Source organism: Nycticebus coucang, chromosome 3 (assembly GCF_027406575.1).
Source record: "Nycticebus coucang isolate mNycCou1 chromosome 3, mNycCou1.pri, whole genome shotgun sequence".
NCBI classification, from domain to species: domain Eukaryota; kingdom Metazoa; phylum Chordata; class Mammalia; order Primates; family Lorisidae; genus Nycticebus; species Nycticebus coucang.
Genome location: NC_069782.1, coordinates 66,321,144 through 66,345,909, shown reverse-complemented (window position 1 = coordinate 66,345,909; position 24,766 = coordinate 66,321,144). Strand labels below are relative to the sequence as shown.

General features: G+C 50.1%; 3 protein-coding genes across 3 annotated transcripts; 1 reads left to right on the top strand and 2 right to left on the bottom strand.

Annotated features, from left to right (window-relative positions):
- The first annotated feature begins 2,909 nt into the window (after positions 1-2,909).
- GADD45GIP1 (GADD45G interacting protein 1) lies at positions 2,910-5,141 on the top strand. The gene is made up of 2 exons (XM_053585072.1): positions 2,910-3,290; positions 4,792-5,141. The coding sequence occupies exons 1-2, from the start codon at positions 2,941-2,943 to the stop codon at positions 5,105-5,107; spliced, it is 666 nt and encodes a 221-aa protein (XP_053441047.1). The 5' UTR covers positions 2,910-2,940; the 3' UTR covers positions 5,108-5,141.
- Positions 5,142-5,739: 598 nt separating this feature from the next.
- On the bottom strand, positions 5,740-11,904 carry RAD23A (RAD23 homolog A, nucleotide excision repair protein). The gene is made up of 9 exons (XM_053585065.1): positions 11,692-11,904; positions 9,795-9,956; positions 9,444-9,625; positions 9,250-9,305; positions 8,989-9,116; positions 8,659-8,737; positions 8,404-8,534; positions 6,549-6,713; positions 5,740-6,462 (listed from the first exon to the last, which is right to left on the bottom strand). The coding sequence occupies exons 1-9, from the start codon at positions 11,761-11,763 to the stop codon at positions 6,349-6,351; spliced, it is 1,089 nt and encodes a 362-aa protein (XP_053441040.1). The 5' UTR covers positions 11,764-11,904; the 3' UTR covers positions 5,740-6,348.
- Positions 11,905-18,367: 6,463 nt separating this feature from the next.
- Positions 18,368-24,090, bottom strand: CALR (calreticulin). Its single transcript, XM_053585059.1, is given in 10 exon segments — positions 18,368-19,113; positions 19,194-19,286; positions 21,599-21,742; positions 21,830-21,882; positions 21,885-21,942; positions 22,025-22,234; positions 22,323-22,417; positions 23,044-23,247; positions 23,436-23,537; positions 23,892-24,090. Coding segments are annotated over 10 exon segments (1,251 nt in total). The 5' UTR covers positions 23,983-24,090; the 3' UTR covers positions 18,368-18,912.
- Between the last annotated feature and the right edge of the window lie 676 nt (positions 24,091-24,766).

Below are 24,766 nucleotides of genomic sequence, written 5' to 3'. Positions count from 1 at the left end.
GTGGTGTGTCTCTGGAGTCTCAGCAACTCTGGAAGCTGAAACAAGAGGATTTCTTGAATCCCAGAGTTTGAGGTTGCAGTGAGGGATGATGATGCCACTGCACTCCAGCCTGGGCTACAGAGCGAGATCTTGTCTCAAAAAAAGAAAAAGAAAAGAAACAAGGCTCAGTACCTGTAGCTCAGTACCTAGGGCGCCCACCACATACACTGGGACTGACGGGTCTGATCCTGGCCCTGGGCTTGCCAAACAACAATAACAACTACAACAACAGAAAAAAAAAAAAAAAGCCAGGTATTGTGGCAGGCGCCTGTAGTCCCAGATACTTGGCAGGCTGAGGCAAAAGAATCACTTAAGCCCAAGCGTTTGAGGTTGCTGTGAGCTGTGACGCCAAGGCACTCTACCGAGAGCAACATAGTGAGACTCTATCTCAAAAAAGAAAGAAAAGAAACAAGGAAAAAGGAAAATTAATAAAATACAAATGTTCTAACAAACATCTATGATGATTTTTAAATATTTAAATTAAAATATAAGGTAGCCAAGCACGGTGGCTGACGCCTGTAATCCCAGCACTGGAAGGCCGAGGTGGGTGGATTGCCTGAGCCAGAGTGAGACCGCATCTCTAAAAACAGCTGGGCATTGTGGCAGGCGCCTGTAGTCCCAACTACTTGGGAGGCTGAGGCAAGAGAATCGCTTAAGCCCAAGAGTTTGAAGTTGCTGTGAGCTCTGACACCACAGCACTCTACCGAGGGTGACAAAGGAAGACTCTGTCTAAAACATATATATATATATATTTACCATATATATATATTGCCATATAAATGGTAGGTATGTATACCATATATATGTAATGTATACCATATATATATGTATACCATATATATATGGTAATGCCAGGTGCCACAGCTAATGCCTGTAATTCCAGCACTTGGGAGGCCAGGATGGGTGGATTGACTGAGCTCACAGGTTCGAGACCAGCCTGAACTGGAGTGAGACCCGGTCTCAAAAAAATAGCCAGGAGAGGTACCTGTAGCTCAGTGGGTAGGGCGCCAGCCAGAAGCATCAGGGCTGGTGGGTTGAAAACCAGCTCAGGCTTGCTAAAATAAATAAACAGCCAGGCGTTGTGGCGGGCGCCTGTAGTCCCAGCTACTTGGGAAGCTGAGGCAAGAGAATCGTTTGAACCCAGAAGTTTGAAGTTGCTGTGAGCTGCGCCACCATGGGAGGGTGACATAGTGAGACACTGTCTCAATTTAAAATATATATATATAGACAGACAGATAGATAGATAGATAACCGGGCATTGTGGTGCGCACTTGTAGTTCTGCCTTCTCGGGAGGCTGAGGCAAGAGAATCACTTAAACCCAAGAGTTTGAGGTTGCTGTGAGCTATGATGCCACAACACTCTATGGGTAAAGGGCGATGAAGTGAGACTTTGTCTCAAAAAAATAAAAATAAATAAATAAAATATAAAGTAGTATGTAAATAAAACTTAAAATAATACTTGTTTTAAATAAATATTCATATTGTTTAAAATAAAATTTACTTATTTATTTTTACAGAGTCTAACTTTGTCACCCTTGGTAGAGTGCTTGGTGTCACAGCTCACAGCAACCTCAAAGTCTTGGGCTGAAGCGATTCTTTTGCCTCAGTCTCCCAAGTAGTTGGGACAACAGGCACTCTCCACAACGCTATTTTTAGAGGGAGACTCTGCTCTTGCTCAGGCAGAGTGCTAGGATTACAGGCATGAGCCACCGCGCCTGGTTTTAAAATAAAATTTAAAACATTTAAAGTTTTAAAAATTTAAATGCTATTCTATTTATGTAGAGACAGAGACTTGCTCTGTCTCAAGCAATCCTCCTGCCCCCACCTCCGGAGTGGCTGGAGCTGCAGGTGCCCACCACCACACCCTGTCAATTTTTAAATTTTTGTAGCGATATGGGGGGCCATGGGGTGATTAGGTGCTTGCTATTTTGCCCAGGCTGGTCTCAAACACATAGTCTCTCCAGTGATCCTTTTTGCCTCTGCCTCCCAAAGCGATGGCATTGCGTGTTGAATCACTGCGCCTGGCCCTAAATGCCTTTTTTTTTTTTTTTTTGCAGTTTCTGGCTGGGGCTGGGTTTGAATCCGCCACCTCAGGCATATGGGGCCGGCGCCCTACTCCTTTGAGCCACAGGCGCCGCCTTATGCTATTTTTTTTTATTTTTATTTATTTATTTTTTTAAATTTTAATTATTTTTTATTTTTTTTTTTTTTTTTGGCCGGGGCTGGGTTTGAACCCGCCACCTCCAGCATATGGAACCGGTGCCCTACTCCTTGAGCCACAGGCGCCGCCCCGCCTTATGCTATTTTAAATAAAAATTATCTCTGTAAGGCCGGGTGCGGTGGCTCACGGCTGTAATCTCAACACTTGGGAGGCAGAGACCGGTGGACTGCTTGGGCTCCGGAGTTCAAACCCAGCCTGAGCAAGAATGAGACCCCGCCTCTAAAAAATAGCCAGGGCTCTGCTCCTGTAGCTCAGTGGTGAGGGCGCTGGCCACATGCACCAGGATGGTGGGTTGAAACTGGCCCGGGCCTGCTAAACAAAAGAAAATAGTTGGGTGTTGCGGCAGGCGCCTGTAGTCCCAAGCTACTTGGGAGGCTAAGGCAAGAGAATCGCTTGAGCCCAAGAGTTGTTTTAAGTTGCTGTGAGCTGTGAAGCCACAGCACTCTACCCAGGACAACAAAGTGAGGCTTTGCCTCAAAAAAAAAATAATAATAAATAACTGCTTAAGTAAAACTTAAAGCAATACATGAGTATATCTAAACTATTTATCTCCTGCCCCCCACCTCCTCAAACTGAGGTAGCAGGGTCACCCCTCGCCCAGCCCAGGCCCCCGTAGCATCTCGCTCTCAGGCAGTGCTATGGGCAGCCTGGGCCGTTCGCGAGGACCCCGCACAGCCAATATGGCAGCGCCCATGCGACCGGTGCGCGGCCTGCTTGGGCTGGCTGCAACCCTGGGGCCGGGCTCCCGTGGCTACCGGGCGCCGCCACCCCCGCGCCGCTCTCCCGGACCCTGGTGGCCAGACTCAGAGGACCCGTTGACCCCTCGGTGGCAGTTAGGGCCGCACTATGCGGCCAAGCAGTTCGGGCGTCATGGCACAGCCTCTGGGGTCTCCCCGGAGTCGCTGTGGCCGTCGCAGGAGCAACTGCGGGAGCTGGAGGCCGAAGAGCGTGAGTGGTACCCGAGCCTGGCGGCCATGCAGGAGTCGCTGCGAGTGCAGCAGCTAGCCCAAGAGGAGAAGCTTCGGGCCAGGTGCGTGTGTGCAGGTAGCCACCGGGATCTGCTTGCGGTAGATTGACGTACGTACTCAGCCGGCCGCAAAACAAACTGAATAGTCCATTTAGTCATACATCAGCAAATCGTTACGGTAACTGTATGCCAGGCCGGGTCCCAGAATGGAACAGGCAAGATAATTTCAGAGGACTAGAGACTATCACTAGGAAGATAAAACCGTAAAGAGTGTGCTTGAGGACATCTTTGGTTTGGAGGCCTCAGGCCTCTCTGAGGCGGGGATGTTTAGCAGAGACCTAAATAACCCATACATAAACTTGGGAAGATCTGAGAGAGAGCATTCCTGGTAAAAGGAACAGCCAGTGCAAAGGCCCTTAAGTAGGACGTGCCTTAAGGAACAGCCAGGAGGAGGACGGCGCCTGTGGCTCAGTCGGTAGGGCGCGGGCCCCATATACCGAGGGTGGCGGGTTCAAACCCGGCCCCGGCCAAACTGCAACCAAAAAATAGCCGGGCGTTGTGGCGGGCGCCTGTAGTCCCAGCTACTTGGGAGGCTGAGGCAAGAGAATCGCTTAAGCCCAGGAGTTGGAGGTTGCTGTGACCTGTGTGAGGCCACGGCACTCTACCGGGGGCCAGAAAGTGAGACTCTGTCTCTACAAAAAAAAAAAAAAAAAAAAAGGAACAGCCAGGAGGCTAGTGTGGCTGGGGAAAAGTGGGAAGCAAGGGCAGGAAGTGATGGGATCTGAAATCAGGGATTTGGAGGCAGAGTTTAAGGATTACATATGAGGGAAGAATAGAAGAGCCGGGTCATCTAGGTGATGCGCATCACCTCCTCAGGGGAGAGGGAAGCTTAAAGTGTGTCCTTGGTGTTTAATCTTCCTGTCTTCCCAATACACTTAAGAGGAAGAAGAGAATGCACTCATTTTAGAGATGAGGAAACAGGCCTAGGAATGTGGAGAACAACATGAAGTCATTCAGGCAGTGAATGGTGGAGCAGGATCTCCCATCTACCCCTCTCCAGCTGGGTGACCCTGACATAGGATTTAATTCTTCCAGCTTCACTTGTCTAATCTTTAAAAATGGGGCTGTAACTGATACCTACAAACTCATAGGGTTGGAGAAGAATGTCTATTTCTTGCTTTCACTCCTGTGCCTAGAATTGGGTCTGGCTACAGTAGGTGCTCAAGTGATACCTGTGGAATAAAGGAGTGAGGTGGTAAGTTGCCCAGCATGATGTGTGGCACTCAGGTGGCTCGGTTGACAGCTCAGTGAAATGTTAACCCACCCTGTGATCAAGTTCATGCGCAAGTAACTTTATCTCTTCATCTTTTGTTTCTTTACTTGTCAGGGACCTTTCTTGGCAGTTAATGGCAGTGATTTTTCTCCCCCCTCCCTTTTTAAAATCTCCATGGGAGAGTTAGAACAGGCAGGCTGTGGGCAAAAGTCTGTAGGTGAGAAGTGGGTGGATTGCCTCTGCTCTGGCTGAATGTGGCTGTCCTCACCTTCCATCCTCTGTCCCCTGCAGAGAGCAGCACATTGCAGAGTGCATGGCCAAGATGCCACAGATGATTGAGAACTGGCGGCGGCAGCAGCAGGAGCGCTGGGAGAAGGCACAGGCCGACAAGGAGAGAAGGGCCCAGCTTCAAGCTGAGGCCCAGGAGCGCCTGGGCTACCATGTGGACCCAAGGAGCGCCCGCTTCCAAGACCTGCTACAGAACCTAGAGAAGCAGCAGCGCAAGCGCCTCAAAGAGGAAAAACAAAGACTAAAGAAAGAGGCAAGAGCTGCTGCTGCTGCTGCTGCAGCCCAGGACCCAGCATCCTCTGGGACACCCAGCTGCTGAGCTTTGACGGTTCCCAATAAAGCTTGCTACTTGAGTCTTCTGAAGAGTTATGTATCTTCTCTCAAGGTGCGCCTCTAAGCCTCTGTTTCCTAACCCTGGGTCTGGAGAATCCCACATCCAGTCCAGTTCTGCTCACTCGAGAGACTAGGCCAGTGGTTCTCAACCTTCCTAATGCCGTGACCCTTTAATACAGTTCCTGTGGTTTGTGACCCACGGGTTGAGAACCGCTGCTCTAGGCCATGCCCATTGACTGGGCTATACAGGGAGAAAAAAGGGGATAGATGGGCAAATAATGGAGAAGCAGATGGCAGAAGGAAAGAAGGCTTCTGTTTACCAACATTAATCTCCAGTAATTAGCCGATTACCAGGGGGGATGTACAGCCAAAACAGACTGTGGTAAGGATGGTGGAGGTGGGGAGAAGCAGCCCTACAAGGCTGAGCTGGGGTGGGGGACACTGCCTGGGAATGTGACAGCTTCCGTATGTGTGTGTGTGGGGGGGAACACTGGGAGCCCCAATCTGTAGGAACTAACTGACCACTCTCTTGTCAGCTTTCCCACATTGTCTGTGCCCAATTAGTGCCCAGACCCAGATAAACTGGCACAGGCACCCCAGTAGGCACAGAGCAGAGGGCTGGTTTTAAAAACTTTATTCACTTCAAAACCTTTTATCAGACACAGTTCTGTTCTTAGGTGGGGGTGGCCTTGATATTACTCCTTCTCCAAGCTAGAAGCCAGGCCAGACTGGGGAAGGGGCTTTGGGCCTTTCAGGACTTGTCCCAGATGGAAAGATTAGGGCCACTCCAATGGAGGATCAAAGTTTGGGGTGCCAGCTTCCCCTCATCCTGGAAGAGGGAGGGGCAGGGGGTCCTCAGGGGCTCTTCAGGGGATGGGGAAGCAAAAACCGCCTCTCCATCTGGCTGTAGGGAGCTGGGACAGAGGCCAAGAGGGGCCCATCTGTCGCCTCCTGGTCTTGCCAGCTCCTTTGAGCGGGCTGGGTTAGGGAGGATGGGGACAGCTGTCTGGCCTGGGTCTTCTCAGACCAAGATGGGAATGAAGGCCACTCTAGGAGGGCAGAAAGCTGTTTTTTTTTTTCTTTTAAGGTTTTTGATATTTTTTCCACTTCTTAAATAAACATGAATATATATATGTATATATATATATATATTTCTTTTTTTTTTCTTTTATAAAACTTTCATGGAGTGGGGGAGAGGGGGTCACTGGGTAGCCTGGACATCTGGTATCACTCATCATCAAAGTTCTGACTCAGGAGAAAGTTGGCAGCCAAGTTCTCATTTTTTTCACACGCAAAGTACGCCTGGATCACCAGGCTCTCTGGAAAGCCCAGGGCCTTCAACTGTGGGAAGACACAGGCAGGTATGAGCAGGTGGGATGGGGGTGTCCTGCCCACCCACGGAGTCACCCCTTGGCCAGGCCTCTTACCCTCTCTATAGCTTCTTTCTCCTGTGGTGTGACCTGGATGTAGTTCATCTGTGGGGCTTCCTCGCCTATGGCACCCACCTCACCCTCCACATCTGAGATGTCTGCCAGCTCTCCAGGGGGCTCGTTCAGCATCTGGATGAACTGCTCCTGGTGCCGGCTAATTTGCTGTGGGAGGGAGAAGGGAAGGGATGGCAACCCCATAGTCCTTATCCCTTTCCCCCAGGTCCCTGTCACAGCCCTTGCTTTTACATTCAGTCAGCAAATATTTATAGGTGCCTATTCCAGCCAAACACAGAGACACAGCAGTGGACACAAGCCCCACCCTGGTAGAGCTAATGGGCTAGAAGTGAGCAAATAGATGGGCTAGACAACTGTAGAAGTTGGGCCAGAAAGATAGCACCAGGGGGCAGGCCTGCAGTCTGTGGGATGATAAGGGGAGGGTTTTCTCCAGGTAGTATAAACAGCAAGCACAAAGGTTGGGGGTGGTGTAGGATTTAGCAAATCCTCTAAAAAGAAGATCATGTGTGGCAAAAACTGAGTAAAATAAGAAAGGGAAGGGGGAGGAGACAGAAAATGACAACAAAGAGGAAGGCAGAAGAGGCAGATCCACTTGCTCTAGTGCAATGGGAAGCCACAGCTGGGGATTGTTAACTGGGGGAAAATACAGGATCTGTGTAATTTTGTTGTTGTTAAGCAGACCTGGGATGGGTTCCAACCTGCCACCCTTGGTGGTCAGGGCTGGTGCTCTAGCCAGTGAGCTACAAGCAACTAGCCTCTTTTTTTTTTTTTCCAGACAGTCTCTCTGTTGCCCTGGGTCCCTGGGTGCAGTGCCCTGGTATCCTGGCTCACAGCAATCTCAAACTCTTGGGCTCAATCTATCCTCCTAGCTCAGCCTCCCAAGTAGCTGGGACTACAGATGCCCACCACAACACCTGGCCAATTTTTTTTTTTAGTAGAGACAGGGTCCCGCTCTTAAACTCCTGAGCTCAGGCAATCCATTCGAGTCAGCCTCCCAGAGTGCTAGGATTACAGGTGTGAGCCACCACGCCCAACCCAAACTGAGTATCTTTTAGGAAGGTTAATTTATCTAGGTCTTAGGTATCTAGCGGTTCTAATACAATTTTACTTTTGACTATCAAAGAAGAAAGTGCTTTCTCAACCACCTGGTCCCATGTCTAGCCTAGAAAGCACTTTCACAGAGACACCAAGTCAGCCATAGTTGAGCATGCTATTCACAAAGGCCTGGTTACTTACACAGATTCAAAAATCACCACATAACTAAAGGCCCCAAGGAGGATGACTGAGTGTAGATAAACAAGGATAAGGAGGAGATAGCACAAAGGACTAAGAATCAAAGGGAGATGTAACAGACAGTGGGTCCTGAGCCAGGAAAGGTGGGTACGTCACAGAGGACCTGGAAGTATCTGCTACACTCCTCTGTGCCCAGGAGGCCACTGTCCCCCTGCCTGTGAACCTTCAAGGGCAGGATGGAACCTCACTTGAGCACAATGACCCCAGAGTCATTTGGGGCACAGCTGTCTTGGGTGCTGGCACATAACCTTAAAGACGTTTCCATGGTGCCATCTTGATGTGGAACCAGAGCCAAAACTCCAACCCAGGACTCAGCAGGCGGATGCAGACACAGGCCAGTTGTACCACTCTGGGCATGAAAGGCTGCTCTAAGCCTTTGGTGTCTTCTGTGGGGAGTGCTATCAATAGTACCCATACCTCACAGGTTACAGGAAGTATATAGGTGGTGGGAGCCTGTCCTGGCACAAGACAACCTCTGTACACTACAGGCTGTGGTTCCTGTGGGGAATGGGAAATGATGCTCCCTCTGCCCTTGGGGCTGTACCTGCAAAAGCTGAGGATTCTCCTGCCCCAGCTGCTGGAGCAGAGCAGGCAGCAGTGCTGGGTTCTGCTGGATCACCTGCCGCATGTTCTGGAATTGGGGCTGGTCACGCAAGAACTCCAGAGGGTTCTCTCCTTCAAGCAGCAGGAAGGGATATAGTCAGACACCATGCTAGGCTCCCAGGAGCATTTTGGGGGGAGATCAGGTGCCTTGAGAATGGATACCCCATGTGCACATGCATACCTCCCACCCTCTCACCTGCTTCTGTAGCCGGCTGCTCAGACACCTGGCTCTCCTGGACAGAACTGTGTTCTGGCTCGGGGCTTCCAGGAATTCCCTGTCAGGGGTCCTATTTAGTTCTAATGCACAGACCTCCCACCACCTCCCTCCATGTCCTGACGGGAGACAGGTGAGACCTTGGCCCTGCCCTTCATAGGCCCACCCACGACAGCCTCCTGTAGGAATCTAGTGGCTGGAACCACTCACTACTCAGAAACTTTTTTAAGGCAGGTTTTGTCACCCTGAGTGCTCTGGTGATGCCTATGTACTCCCTCAAGGCCTTCCCAGGAGGCAGCAGCCCCACCTCACCGTGAGTAGGTACTCCACGGCTCGGTGGGGGTTGTTGTAGCTGGCTCTCAGGGCGGCCACGACCTGCTCCCGCTCATAGCCCATGGACATGATCTCCGTCAACATCGTCTCATACTCAGAACCAGTCACTGTGGAGGGAGCAGCAAAACATAGATCACCAGGAAGAAGAAAGTGCAGCTCCCAGGCCCTCCCACACACAGATAAGGTCCAGCTGATGGCTGGAGGACCCAGTTGCCTCTGCCCTGGGGACCACCCACCCACCTAGCGTGGAGGCCGCGTCTTCCTCTCGCCCGCTGCTACCTGAAGAAGGAACAGAGCTGCAAATTCAAGAGAGAGAAATCGGACCCTGGCTTCTGGCGGCTTGCCCTCCCTCCAGGTGTGTGGGACCATATACATGGGTGCTGGAATATGCTGGGAGGAAAGGGCCCAAACTGGGACTGCTGCCCTTGCCTTACCCTGATACAGACTCTGGAGACGTTGTAGGGGCTGATTCCTCTGATGGGCTCTTGTCCTCTCTGGCAGTAGGTAGGGGATGGGACATGCCTGAGGCAGGGGCAGGCAGGAAGGTGGTGGAGGTCTCTGAGGCAGCAGTAGGTGAAGCCTCTGGGGGTGCTGAGGTGCCCTGACCAGCTTTGGCCTGTGACAGCAAAAAAAAAGGAAGCTGGAGTTAGTAACCCTATCACACTCCAACATCCTGCCTTGTTGTGGCCCTGCCTTATTCATGGCTAATCTCTCCTGCACACACAGTCTCTTTGCAGGCTCTCCAGTTGATCCACCCACCCTCCCAATCAGCACACATCACCCACCTTGGTCACCATGACAACCACAAAGTTCTTCTCATCTATGCGATAGTCCCGAATGGGGACATCATCACTAAGGATCTTGCCGGCATAGATGAGTTTCTGTCCAGCCACAGGGAAAGCATCATGACCCTTCTCAGCTTCTATCTTCTCCTTTAGCACCTTCACCTGAAAGTACAGACATCATTACAAACCCAATTCTCTCTTCCCTTCTAGTTTGGGGGTAGGGGAAGAGGCTGCAAGCCCTAAAGGTAAGGAGGCGAAGCTTTGTAGTCAAATATGCTAGATTTGAATTTGTCCAGTATTGTGCCATTCACTAAAGTATTTTCTGAATACCTGTTACATGCCAGGTGTTGCTAAAGGCACCAAGGCTGTTTAAGACATGAAGGCCACAGCAGGGAACAAAATACAAATCCCTGTTTGTACAAATCACATTAGAAGGCTAATGTGAGAATAAATGCACATAAGTATTTTATGTACAGTGTGATGAAAAACAAAACAAAATGAAGGGGAAAGGGGTGACCCATTCAACACTGGTCACCTTAGACAGTAACAATGATCAATATCCTCTATGTTGACAGCTACTGTAAATGGATACATATCATGATTTTTAAGCTTCACAATAACTTGGTATCATTGGTCTTATTTTATATTTGAGAAAACCGAGGTACAGAGAGATTAAGTAACTTGCCCAAAGTAAAACAGTGGGCTAATCAAAAAATGTTTCCTTTTCTACAAAAAGTGCACTTCAAGCTAATAGTCTCAGTCTGTCACCTTGGAGTAGAATGCAGTGGTGTCATAATAGTGATCCTCCTGCTTCAACCTCCCAAGTAGCTAGGACTACAGGTGAGCACCACCACGCCGGGCTAATTTTTTCTATTTATTTCTATTAATTTTTTTCTAAAGATGGGGTCTCACTCTTGCTCAGGCTGGTTATGAACTTCTCAAGTGATCACCCCGTCTGGGACTCCAGAAGTGCTAGGATTACAGGCATGAGCTACTACGAGAATTTGCAGTTAGAGTGAGCAAAAGTGATCAGGATACTGCACTCCAGTCTGAGTAAGAGGCACATCCTGACTCAAAAAGGAAAAAAGAAATGGACTTCAATGTCTCGTGAGGTAGGTGTGCAGAAAAGTGCCAAATAATACAATTAAATATTCAACACATTTGGATTAAGTCCTAATTCTCCTCTAGGCTAAAAAAAGCAGCACAATGTTTTGACTGTGGGCTCTCACATGAGGCAGAACTGAATTTGAATCCCTTCTGTCATTCCAGGTTTTATGTGATCGTGGCAAAGTTCCTTAACCCTAGGTTTCAACATCTGTAAAATGCTGAGTCAAGAGTCCTCAAATGACAAGTCCATTCTGCACATTAGCAAAACGCTAACACGTTCAGTGACTAACAAAGAATAAACGGCCAACAAACACAGACCACCAAAACTATTAAGGCTGAGACCGTTTATTATCACTATCATCACCGCTGTCAACACTCAGCATCTCCTGGACATTACTCCTAGATTCGCCCATCAAGGGCCGGAGGAGATGCCTGCAAAGCTGGGACGCGGAGCCCCAGTCCCGGAAAGCTTGGCCTGGCGGGGAATCTGAACCTGTGGCTTCCGCACCCCGCGAGAGCGCTGACATAGGAACCGGGGCCTGGCAGGCGCCCCGGGGGGTGGGGCCTCGCCCGGAGACCAGCACAAGAGCACCACCCGGCCCGCCAAGGGCTGGGCCAGGGACTATGGAGGGTCCAAGAAAGTCTGCCAGGTAGGGGAGGGGAGCAGGGCTGGGCCCCCCACGGTCCTCCGCACCCCTCCCGTTGGGATCTCAGCCTACCCGCCCCCACCCCGTCCCATCCCATCCCCAGCACCCGTCGCTCCCGCCCCGGGCTCCGGCCCGGCCCGCACCGTCTCGTCAGGCTCCATGCGGATCTTGAAGGTCTGCTGCTGCAGCGTTTTGAGCGTGATGGTGACGGCCATGGCAGGGCCCGAGCGACGCGGCGGCCCCAAGATCCTCACACAACATGCAACTCACGCCGCCGCCATCTTAGCGCCCAGCCGCGCCGCGTGCCGACCGCTTCCGGGGCAGGCGATGCGCACGCTTACCACAGCACACGTGACCTGCGCGCGCCCTCTTGGCCTTTGCGGGCATGCGCACGAGAGCCTTATTGGGCCAGGCATGCGCAGACCAAACTATGTTTTGCAGGGGAGGACTTGTGCTCTTCTGCCACTGCTGTCACTGGGTGACGCCCAGTGTCCTGAGTGACGGCGGGCCCATTAGCTGCGACGTCATGTGGCCTGAAACTGGTTCCAGTGTCCTCACTTCCACGTCCGAAGAATTTTTTTTGTTGACTTTGAATGAAATGTTTCATGTACCGGTACTTGTTACAGTCATTTGTATTTCTTCCGTAAAAGTATTTCTCCATGCCCTTTGCTTTTTTCAAATGAATTTTATTCTGGGTTGGCTACCCTGACAGTAACTTTGTAGAACACTGAAAGTGAAAGTTACCCAAGACTATATATGATACTGGAAAGAATCACCAAAAATCAGTGAAAAAAAAATTTTTTTTGAGACAGTATCATTTTGTCGCCCTCGGTAGAGTGCTGTAGCGTCACAGCACACAGCAACCTCAAACTGTTGGGCTTAAGCGATTCTCTTGCCCCAGCCTCCCAAGTAACTGAGATGACAGGCGCCCACCACAACGCCTGCCTATTTTTAGAGATGAGGTCTCTCTCTGGCTCAGGCTGGTATCAAACCTGTGAGCTCAGGCAATCCACCCACCTTGGCCTCCTAAGTGCTGGGATTACAGGCCTGAGCCACCGCGCCTGGTGAAAAAAATTGTTTTTAGATTTGCTTTCTTCTTATTTATTTATTTTTTTTGAGACAGAGTCTCACTATGTCGCCCTAGGTAGAGTGCTGTGGCACCACAGCTCATAGCAACCTCAAACTCGTGGGTTAAGCGATTCTCTTGCCTTAGCCTTCCAAGAAGCTGGGACTACAGGTGCCCACCACAACGCCCAGGATATTTTTCTGTTGCAGTTGTCATTGTTTAGCAGGCTCAGGCTGGGTTCGAACCCACCAGCCTCCGTGTATGTGGTCAGTGCTGTCACTGTGCCTTTTTGTTGTTTTAGAGATAGAGGTCTGTAAAAAGAAAAAAATAAAATAAAGTAAAAAAAGAAATAGGGGTCTGGGACCAGGTGTGGTATCTCACGGCCTGGAATCCCAGTACTCTGGGAGGCTGAGCAGGTGAATTGCTTGAGCTTAGGAGTTGGAGAGCAGCCTGAGCAAGAGTAAGAACTGGCTCAGCGCCCATTAGGGCGCCAGCCACATTGGGGCTGGCAGGTTCAAACCTGGCTGGGGCCTGCTAAACAACAACTACAACAACAACAAAATAGCCAGGCATTGTGGCGGGCACCTGTAGTCCCAGCTACTTGGGAGGCTGAGGCAAGAGAATTGTTTCAGCCCAAAAGTTTGAGGTTGCTGTGAGCTGTGATGTCACAGCACTCTACCGAGGGTGACATAGTGAGACTGTCTAAAAAAAAAAGAGTAATACCTTTCTCTACTAAAATACAGAAAAACGCGGGGGGCAGTGGCTCACTCCTGTAATCCCAGCACTTGGGAGGCTAAGGCAGGTGGATTGCCTGAGCTTACAAGTTCTAGACCAGCCTGAGCCAGAGCGAGACATCTCTAAAAATAGTGGGGTGTTGTAGCGGGCGCCTGTAGTCCAAGCTACTTGGGAGGCTTAGACAAGAGAATCACTTGAGCCCAGAAGTCTGAGGTTGCTGTGAGCTATGACGCCCAGGCACTTTATGAAGGGTGATCAAGTGAGACTTGGTCTCTCATTCCCCACCCCCCAAAAATAGAGGTCTCCCTGTTGCCCGGGCGGGAGAGCAGTGGGAACAACTTTTGGCCTCATTTTTACATTCTTAAGGGAAATTGGAATTCTTGGAATGAACCTACCCTCTAGTTCTGGGTCTCCCACTGTTTTGTTAACCCTACCATGCCCAGTCTCATCCCTAAAGTATTTGATGAAGATGTTAACTTTCAAGGTCTCCTTATGTTGAATACATAATTCTCATGAACAGTCACTAGATTCACCAATCCTAAAGGTTTCCTAGAGGGGTTGGGCTGGGCCACAGCAACCAAGAGGAACAGCAGCACAAATGAGGTCAGCATGAAAAAAGTAGAGTGAGTTGGGAGGGGGGCTGGTTAGCCAAAATGGTCGGATGATTTAGGGGACTGGATGGAGGTGGCGCTAGATTTGATTTCCCTATTGGGAACTGGAGTGTGGAGGTCATGCATGAGTGGTTGGTTGCAGAGGCCACAGGATCTGGAGCAACATTCCCATGTGCTGAACTGACCCTCCTCCAGACCTGTTTTCAACATACCCATCCAATCACCTGACACCTCACCCATTACCCAACTGCAACTCCTGCTTCTCCTTGCACAGCATGCCCAAGCTTCCAGAGTTAGCCAGGGCTAACTAAGAACTTAACTTTCTCCTGCAACAAGGGACATAGGACTCCTCCCAACCTCCTGCTCACCTAAGTGGCTGCCTTAGGAACCCCAGCAGAGGAGGCCTAGGCCAGTCTCAGAAGTCCAGGCCCTCAAACTCTGCTCTCCTTTGGGTCCACATCTTTCCCAAATTGGGCTTGAAGACCATGGGTCCCTGGGCAAACTATTTACTACCACTGAACCTATCTTTTTTTTTTTGAAACAGAAACTCAAGCTGTTGCCCTGGATAGAGTGCCATGGCATCACAGCGTCATAGCTCACAGCAACCTCCAACACGGGCTGAAGCAATCCTCTTGCCTCAATTTTCCTATTTTTAGTACAGACGGGTCTTGCTTTTTGCTTAGGCTAGTCTCAAACTTGTGAGCTCAAGCAGTCCACCCACCTCGGCCTCCCAGAGTGCTAGGATTACAGGCGTGACCCACCATGCCTGGCCGTATCTTTTGGATTATAAAAAGAATTAATAGGGCGGCGCCTGTGGCTCAGTGAGTAGGGCGCCAGCCCCATATGCCGAGGGTGGTGGGTTCAGGCCTAGCCCCAGCCAAACTGCAACAAAAAAATAGCCAGGCGTTGTGGCGAGCGCCTGTAGTCCCAGCTGCTTGGGAGGCTGAGGCAAGAGAATCACATAAGCCCAAGAGTTAGAGGTTGCTGTGAGCCGTGTGACGCCACGGCACTCTACCCGAGGGAGGTACAGTGAGACTCTGTCTCTACAGAAAAAAAAAAAAAAGAAAACGTGCAATTACAGGCTCCGCGCCTGTAGCTCAAGCAGCTAAGGCACCACCCACATGCACCAGAGCTGGTGGGTTCAAATCCAGCCTGGGCCTGCCAAACAACAATGTGACAATTACAAACAAAAATAGCCAGACGTTGTGGCTTCTTGGGAGGCTGAGGCAAGAGGATCGCTTAAACCAGAGTTTGAGGTTGCTGTAAGCAGTGACGCCACAGCACTCTGCCCATGGCGACAGCTTAAGACTCTGTCTCAAAAAATAAAAATAAAAAAAAGAAAATGTGTGGGCGGCGCCTGTGGCTCAGTGAGTAGGGCGCCGGCCCCATATGCCGAGGGTGGCGGGTTCAAACCCGGCCCCGGCCAAACTGCAACAACAACAACAAAAAAAATAGCTGGGCGTTGTGGCGGGCGCCTGTAGTCCCAGCTACTCGGGAGGCTGAGGCAAGAGAATAGCGTAAGCCCAAGAGTTAAGAGGTTGCTGTGAGCCGTGTGACGCCACGGCACTCTACCAAGGGCGGTACAGTGAGACTCTGTCTCTAAAAAAAAAAAAAAAAAAGAAAATGTGCAATTACCCTATGTAGTCTTGCACCTAGGCTGGAATGTGGTAGAGTGATCAAGCTCACTGCAGCCTTGAATTCCTGGGCTCAAGTGATCCTCCTGACTAGGCCTACCAAGTAGCTGGCACTACAGATGTGCACTACCAAAATTTTTAATTTTTTTTTGTAAAGACAGGGTGTTACTATGTTGCAGAAGCTTGTCTTGATCTCCTGGCCTGAAAGTGATCCTCCCAACCTCCCAGAGTGCTAGGACTCCAGGTCTGAGCCACTATGCCCAGCTAGTATTACTACTTAATATACAAGAGCTATATATGGATCTATGGTGATGGCTGGGTGAGATGGCTCATGCCTATAATCCTAGCATTCTGGAGGGCCAGGGTGGGAGGATCCCTTGATCTCAGGAGCTCCAGACCAACCTGAGCAAGAGTGAGACCCCCATCTCTACTAAAAACAGAAAAATTAGGGCAGCACCCTTAGCTCAGTAAGGCACTGGCCAGACGGAGGCTGGCGGGTTCAAAACCGGTCCAAGCCACCTAAAACAACAACTGCAACAACAACAACAACAAAAAATCAGCCAATTGCCAGGCACTGTGGCAAGCGCCTGTAGTCCCAGCTACCTGGGAGGCTGAGGCAAGAGAATCACTTAAGCCCAAGAGTTTGAGGTTGCTGTAAACTGTGATGCCACAGCACTCTACCCTGGACAACAGCTTGAGACTCTGTCTCTTAAAAAAATAAAAGAAGAAAATTTAGCCAAGTGTTGTGGCAGGTGCTTGTAGTCCCAGCTACTCTGGAAGCTGAGGCATGAGGATCACTTGAGCCCAAGAATCTGAGGTGCTGTGAGCTATGATCAGAGTGAGAGTGAGACTGTCTCTCGGAAAAAAAAAAAAAAAAGGGAAAAAAATAGGCCAAGCATGTCGGCTCACGCCTGTAATCCTAGCACTCTGGGAGGCCGAGACAAGTGGTATATTGCTTGAGCTTAGGAGTTTGAAACCAACCTCAGCAAGGGTGGCACCTGTGATTCAGTGAGTAGGGCGCCAGCCCCATATACCAAGGGCGGCGGGTTTAACCTGGTCTCAACCAAACTGCAACAACAACAAAAATAATAAAATAAAATATTAAAAAAAAGAAACGGGCAGTGCCTGTGGCTCAAGGAGTAGGGCGCCGGTCCCATATGCCAGAGGTAGCGGGTTCAACCCCAGCCCCGGCCAAAAAAAAAAAAAAAAAGAAACCGGGCAGCGCCTGTGGCTCAAAGTGGTAGGGCGCCGGTCCCATATGCCCAAGGTGGCAAGTTCAAACCCAGCCCCCACCAAAACCCACAAAAAAAAAAAAAAAGAAGCCAACCTCAGCAAGAACAAGACCATCTCTACTAAAACAGAAAAACTAGGGCCAGGCGCAGTGGACATCATCTTTAAAAACTGCCAGGTGTTGTGGTGGGCACCTGTCATTCCAGCTACTTGGGAGGCTGAGGCAAGAGAATCGCTTAAGCCCAAGTGCTTGAGGTTGCTGTGAGCTGTGACACCACAGCACTCCAACCAGGGCTACAAAGCGAGACTCGGTCTCAAAAAAAGAAAACAGAACAACTAGGCCAAGCACAGTGGCTCACACCTATAATCCTAGCACTCTGGGAGCCCGAGGCAGGTAACTGTCTGAGTTCATGAGTTCAAAACTGCCCTCAACCAGAGTGAGACCTCCTCTCTTAAAAAAAAAAAAAAAAAACGGGCATTGTGGCAGGTGCCTGTAGTCCCAACTACTTGGGAGGCCGAGAGAAGACAATTACTTGAGTCCAAGAGTTTGACGTTGCTGTGAACTATGACGCCATAGCACTTTACTGAGGGCGACAAAGTGAGACTGTCTCAAAAATAAATAAATAAATGCAGAAAAATTAACTGGGCATCATGGCAGACACCTGTAGTCCTACCTATTTGGGAGGCTGAGACAAGGGGATCTCTTGAGCCCAAGAGTTTGAGGTTGCTGTGAGCTATGATGACACTAGGGCATTCTACTCATGATGATGGATTAAGATTCTGTCTCAAAATTAAAAAAAAGAAAAACAAAAATTAGCCAGTCATGATGGCACACACCTGTAGTCTCAAGTACTTGGGAGGCTGAGGCAGGATCGCTTGAATCCAGGAGTTTGAGGTTATTGTGAGCTAAGTTGATGTCACAGCACTCTAGCCTAAAAAGAGTGAAACTGTTCCAAAGGGGGGAAAAAAGTACACAATGGTGGCCAAAATGTGAGTTTGAATCCTTGCCCCAGTTACGTTGAGATAGGGCTCACGCCTGTAATTCCAGCACTCTGGGAGGCTGCAGTGCGAGTTTGAGACCAGCTTGAGCAAGAGCAAGACCCTGTCTCTACTAAACACAGAAAATTAGCCAGGCATTGTGGTGGGTACCTGTTGTCCCAGCTCCTCAGGAGGCTGAGGTTGCTGTCAGCAAGTCTAGGCCATGACACTCTAGCCGGGAGAACAAAGTAAGACTGTCTCAAAAAAACAAAACAAAACAAAATAACATCCCGAAACCCAAACCCCTGAACCCCCTCACTAAGTTCAGGACCTTAGTCTTCTCATTGAGACTGGTACCAGACCCAAAACTTACCAGTTAGGCATTAACTCAGTGAGTTAACACATGGAGTTTTTTATGGCAGCAATAGTCATTCACTCATTGGTTTGGGGGCCCATGTAATCTGTGGAACACTTAGCCAACAGCTGGAAAATGAGCCTTATTCAGGACCCACCCGAACCACCAGATTCCCTAGACATCTGTCCTCCCCCAGAAGGAGACACAGGATGGAGACACAAAATTTAATTTAATAGAAATTTTGTTTGTAGTTCTTACATTCTCGGTGTGAGCCGAGCTGGAACCTGCTGCCCCCACTCCAGCAGTGGCCCAGTCCTGGGGGCAGGGGAACATAAAGGGAGGGGTAAATGGGAAGAGCCCCAATTCTTTCTCAGTGCTGGGGGACTGGCAGTGCCACTCCTTCTCCTAGCTCCAGAAAGGAGAAGATGGAATCTCAGGCCTGTAGCTTCTTCTCCACACCATAACCCCACGGTTGGAGGGGAGGCTAAGGAATCTGGTGAAAGACTGGCACAGAAGCAGGAAAAGATGTCAATCAAGAAAGAAAAAAAACAGGAGTGAGGGGTGAAGGAGAATCAAGGACAAAATGCTAGTTTAAAAAAAAGGGGGAGAGGACAAAACCAAAAATTCACCCCAAATCCAAACCCGCCTGGAAAAAAAAGTTCTTGAGTCTCATAGAGACATTATTTGGCGTGGCCAGCTCTGCGGCGGGGAGCACTCAGGCCTCAGTCCAGCCCTGGAGGCAGGTGGCCCAGCCTCTACAGCTCATCCTTGGCCTGGCCAGGGGCTTCTTCATCCTCCTCCTCTTCCTTGTCATCTTCGTCTTCTTCATCCTCATCTTTGTCCTCTTCATCCTCCTTGTCCTCAGCCTCCTCTTCCTCCTTGCGCTTCTTGTCCTCCTCCTCCTCCTTGAGCCTCTGCTCTTCATCCTGTTTGTCCTTCATTTGCTTCTCTGCTGCCTACACAGAGACCACACACCTCAGCACCTGGCATCCTCGTCAGCCCTGCCCAGTCCCCCCAAATAAGGACCAGGTCCCACCTTTGTGATGCCCCACGTCTCATTGCCAAACTCCTCAGCGTATGCCTCATCGTTGGTGATGAGGAAGTTGTCAAAGATGGTGCCAGACTTGACCTGGGGGGGGATGAATGGAGGGAGGTGTCAGAGGTGATGCTTTGGACAAGGCTCCAGGGCTTTCACCCATCTTCCTATAATTACTACACACTGTTACCCATCATCTACCTCTACCAAAAAGAGCACTAACACTCCTGATGTTAACATTCCAGTGGCCACACTGCCTGGGTTTAAACCCCAGCTTTGCTGTTTCTTGCCTATTTGACCCTGGGCTACTAACCTCCCTTCTCTATACTTCGGTCTTTTCTTTTTTTTTTTTTTGTAGAGACAGAGTCTCACTGTACCGCCCTTGGGTAGAGTGCTGTGGCGTCACAAGGCTCACAGCAACCTCTAACTCTTGGGCTTATGCGATTCTCTTGCCTCAGCCTCCCGAGTAGCTGGGACTACAGGCGCCCACCACAATGCCCGGCTATTTTTTTGTTGTTGTTGCAGTTTGGCCGGGGCTGGGTTTGAACCCGCCACCCTTGGCATATGGGGCCGGCGCCCTACTCACTGAGCCACAGGCGCCACCCTATACCTCGGTCTTTTCATCTGGGATGCAACTCCCTTATTCAGGTACTATTCAGGTACCTGCTGTATATATGCCAGGAATTCCTGGGCAGAGAAGGTACTACACACTGTTCAAACAAGACAAATTCAGTCTCAACTTTCTTTCCTGTTTTTTTTTTTTTTTTTTTTTTGTAGAGACAAGAGTCTCACTGTACCGCCCTCGGGTAGATTGCCGTGGCGTCACACAGCTCACAGCAACCTCTAACTCTTGGGCTTAGGCGATTCTCCTGCCTCAGCCTCCCGAGCAGCTGGGACTACAGACGCCCGCCACAACGCCCGGCTATTTTTTTGTTGTTGCAGTTTGGCCGGGGCTGGGTTTGAACCCACCAGCCTCGGCATATGGGGCCGGCGCCCTACTCACTGAGCCACAGGTGCTGCCCTCCTGTTTTTTTTTTTTTTAAAGAAACAAGAGTCGCTCGGCACCTGTAGCTCAGCAGCTAAGGTGCCAGTCACATACACCAGAACTGGCGGGTTGCAATCCAGCCAGGGCCTGCCAAAACAACAATGACAACTACAGTGGGGGGAGGGGGGAAAATAGCCAGGCATTGTGGTGGGTGCCTGTAGTCCCAGCTACTTGGGAGGCTGAGGCAAGAGAATCACTTAAGCCTAAGAATTTGAGATTGCTGTGAGCTGTGATGCTCCGGCCCACTACTGAGGGTGGCAAAATGAGACTGTCTCAAAAAAAAAAACAAAACAAAAAACAATTTGTTGTTTGGCACTTGTAGCTCAGCAGCTAGGGCACTAGCCACAAACAGAGGAGCTGGCGGGTTTAAATCCAACCTGGGCCTGCCAAACAATAAGAACTAGAACCAAAAAATAGCTGGGCATTGTGGCAGGTGCCTGTAGTCCCAGCTACTTTGGAGGCTAAAGCAAGACAATTACTTAAGCCCAAGAGTTTGAGGTTGCTGTGAGCTGTGATGCCATAGCACTCTACCAAGGGCAACATAGCGAGACTCTGCGAAAGAAAGAAAGAAAGAAAGAAAGAGAGAGAGAGAGAGAGAGAGAGAGAGAGAGAGAGAGAGAAAGAGAGAGAGAAAGAGAGAGAGAAAGAGAGAGAGAAAGAGAGAGAGAAAGAGAGAGAGAAAGAGAGAGAGAAAGAGAGAGAGAAAGAGATGAGAGAAAGAGAGAGAGAAAGAGAGAGAGAAAGAGAGAGAGAAAGAGAGAGAGAAAGAGAGAGAGAAAGAGAGAGAGAAAGAGAGAGAGAAAGAGAGAGAGAAAGAGAGAGAGAAAGAGAGAGAGAAAGAGAGAGAGAAAGAGAGAAAGAAAGAAAGAAAGAAAGAAAGAAAGAAAGAAAGAAACAAGAGTCTTTCTCTGTTGCCCAGCTGGAAGGAGTGCAGTGACACAATCATAGCTTACTACAGCTTATAATTCCTGGGTTCATGCAGTCCTCCTGAATGACTAGGACCACAGATGCACACCACCATATCTAGCTTTTTTTTTTTTTTGGAGTTAGGGCTGACTATGTTGCGCGGGCTGGTCTCAAATTCCTGGCCTCCCAAAGTGCTGGGATTACAAGTGTGAGCCATTGTGCCCAGCCACAACTAACTTTCTACCTCAGTTATATGACCACCTTCTAAGTAGTTGGGGGTAGTCAAGTAACTTGATTCGGGAGAAGTACTTGGCACATAGTAATAGAACCTTCAAATGGGACAGATTAGGAAATAAATCAGAAAAAACATGATTTTTGAGCCAGTACTGTCTGGGATTCAATCCTACTCTATCCCTTTGCTCCTAGGTATAATCCTCTTCCCTCTATGTCTCACCTGCCAGAGATCTAGGCCCAGCACACCAAAGCTATCATAGGCATAGATATTGGGATCAGGGGAGTACTCAGGGTTGTCGATTTCTGGGTGGATCCAGGTGCCCTTGTAATCTGGGTTGTCGATCTGCCGGGGCTTCCACTCACCCTGTGGAAGGAAAAAGGAACCCGAGGCTGCGTGAAGTCAGTGCACTCCCCACTGTGAGCCCCAGCCCTGCTGAAAGCCCAGACCCACCTTGTACTCAGGGTTCTGAATTACTGGTGGTTCCCACTCTCCATCCATCTCTCATCCCAGTCCTCAGGCTTCTTAGCATCAGGGTCAGGAATGTGTTCAGGCTTGTCCCAGTCCTAGGGGGGTACACAAAGAGGTCAAAGGAGGCCCAGCTGCCTTCTACACCCTCTAAGAAAGAGCTCCTGCCCAAGCACCAACCTCAGGCTTGGAGTCTGTAGGGTCATCTATCTTGGCCCGCTCGTCCCAGTCATCTGGCTTTGCAGCATCAGGATCCTTTATCTTCTTGGGTGGCAGGAAGTCCCAATCGTCCTCCAAGGAGCCTGACTCTACCTGGCTGTTGTCAATCTTCACCTCATAAGTATTGTCTGGCCTCAGGATCAGTGTGTACAGGTGTGTAAACTCATCATCCTGAGGAAGACAGGAGGTGAATGACACCCCTCACTAAGCTGGCCTTGGAGCCTCCCCCTACAGCCATTTGCAACCACCCCAGGCATACCTTGCAACGAATGTCCTTGTTGATCAACACATTCTTGCCTTTATAGTTGAAAATGACGTGAACCTTCTTGGTGCCAGGGCCACAGATGTCAGGGCCTAGATGGGAAGCAGATCAAGTTAAGAAGTCAGAGGCTGTCACTATTTCAAGGCCCCATCTTTACAAAAGGAAGTCTTTTTGGCGCAGGGGAGACCAGCCTGAGCAAGAGTGAGACCTTGTCTCTACTAAAAATGAAAAACTGAAACAAAAGGATCGCTTGAGCCCAAGAGCTTGAGGTTGCTGTGAGCTATGATGCCACAGCACTCTACCAAGGGTGACAAAGAGAGACTCTGTCTCAAAAAAAAAAAAAAAAGGAAGACTTAGTTCTTAAACTCAGGCCTGTCAAGGATGAAAAGATCAAGTTCAGATCCTGACTCTGCCCTGAAGGAGCTACGGATACAGCCTTAGTTAAAAAAATCAGTGCTCTAGAACCCAAAATCCTCATTTCTAAATCTGGAAGATACTTAAATATAATCACACAAATTAACAGAACAGATCCACAATTATAATGTAATAGATCGCTAACTGTGACCTATCACTTTAGGTCCTCCTCCAGAGAGAAAACTGATTATTTAAGTGCTTTCTACACTCTCAAAATCTCCTTCTTGGGTTACAATGAACTCACAGGGTCTCAGTCTCCCTCCAACTAAAAGGGCAGAGAGGTCAGCATCAAGGCACAACTCACCAAACATGATGTTGTATTCTGAGTCTCCATGCATGTCCGTCTGGTCCAAACCATCAGGAAACAGTTTCACGTAACCGCCCCCACAGTCGATGTTCTGCTCGTGTTTCACAGTGAACTGCACCACTAGCGTCTGGCCCTTATTGCTGAAGGGCTCAAATCTGGCCGATAGAGCGTAAAAGCGGGCATCCTGGCTAGTCTGCAGCCCTGAAATGACAGGACAGTAAAGTCACTGTTGAGCTGTGGCCTCCAAGGACCCTGAGACATAATAAATACGGCGACTTCCTCCTTTCTCCACCTGCTCTCCTTCTGGAGGATTATCCAGTCTTGGGTGCTGACTACAGCTTCTGCCAATAAGTCCTCCTGAATCTGAGTACCCATTCCCAAGTTCTTACCTTTATCTTTCTCCTGGTCACCGTAGAACTTGCCGGAACTGAGGACGAATTTGCCAAAATCTGACTTGTGTTTGGATTCAATCCAGCGGTTGGCCCACCCATCTATGGGTTCAGAGTTAAGTCAGCTCAGTTGTAATAGTACCCCACCTCCCGCCACCAAACATCTGCCGAGAGCCACAAGCTGCTGGGGGCAGAAAAGGAGATCACCTCCACTCTCCCCACCCCAATCTCCAGTTTGACACCTCAAGTGGCTTAAGAGATCATCGGGCGAACACTAACTCGCGCCGCGGGAGGCCGCTGGGCCCTCCACGCTCCCCAGGGACTTAGAAGGATCTCCCGCGGCTCTAGTCTCTAGAGGCCACTGTGTTGGCCCTCGGAGGAGTAACAAACAACGCAGATCAGGGCTGGGGGTATGCCGCGTCGTTTGGGAGGCCTCGAGACGGGATCAGGCGTTACCTCCATCCAGAAACTGTTCCTTGAAATAGACAGAGGGCTTGGCGGCGGCCAGGCCAAGGAGGCCGAGCAGCAGCGGCACAGATAGCAGCATGGCGGGCCAAGGGGGCGGCGGCTGACGGGCCCTTTAACGACCCTTCGGCAGCGGCTCTGTACAGACAGACGCCGCCGCCCGCCTGGCACTTTTATAAACGCCCGCCTCTCACACCAACCTGACCCAGCCCTTGAGCCCGCCCTTCACTTCTTATCATTGGTCCATGACTACAACCCTTTCTTTCCATTGGGCCTGTTTCGGCGCAGCAAGTTAGGATGTGCCTCGGAACGCTGGGTTCCCAGATGGCTGATTTCTATTGGCCGCGCTACTGGCCAATGAGGGCCGACCACGCGTTGTGGGGGACGCCTCCTGGTGGGGTAGAGGCTGCGAACCCCTCATGATCACGTGACCAGATCTCTACCCAGCCCCGCCCCCGCCCGCGTGCTTCGCTAGAGGTCAGTTTAAAGAACCCGCGGGACCCGGTGTGTCCTGGGGTCTGGAACCTGTCCCAGCTTCGTCCCACTATGTGAAGGGGGAACGTAGCCATTTCTTGCCCTGCATTTGGGGAACCCCCACTTCTCTTTTCTCCACCTAGGATGCGACAGAACCCAGGGTCTGGGGCTCTGGGACTAGGCTACACCCGGTGCTATAGCCTTGCCGCCATGGGGACAATGCCAGCTCTCTCGTCCTTCCTTCCCCTAGCGCCCCGGCAGCCTGCTGGATTTCCGCTGTGTAACCTGGGGCAAGTCATTAGCCTCTGTGAATTGACAGACGCTTCTGAGCGGCCAGGAGAGGCTAACCTGGCCAGATGGTACCTGTCAGAAATGCTTTTAAAGTTTTCATA

What these genes read in the sequence shown, in the direction of transcription:
- RAD23A (XM_053585065.1), bottom strand. Translation starts at nt 11,763, where the DNA reads ATGGCCGTCACCATCACGCTCAAAACGCTGCAGCAGCAGACCTTCAAG. An exon ending in AGAATCCTCAGCTTTTGCAG is followed by an intron (nt 6,714 to 8,403) that starts GTACAGCCCCAA and finishes TCCCTCCCACAG; the next exon opens with CAAATTAGCCGGCACCAGGA. An exon ending in AGAAAGAAGCTATAGAGAGG is followed by an intron (nt 6,463 to 6,548) that starts GTAAGAGGCCTG and finishes GTCTTCCCACAG; the next exon opens with TTGAAGGCCCTGGGCTTTCC.
- GADD45GIP1 (XM_053585072.1), top strand. Translation starts at nt 2,941, where the DNA reads ATGGCAGCGCCCATGCGACCGGTGCGCGGCCTGCTTGGGCTGGCTGCA. An exon ending in GAGGAGAAGCTTCGGGCCAG is followed by an intron (nt 3,291 to 4,791) that starts GTGCGTGTGTGC and finishes TGTCCCCTGCAG; the next exon opens with AGAGCAGCACATTGCAGAGT.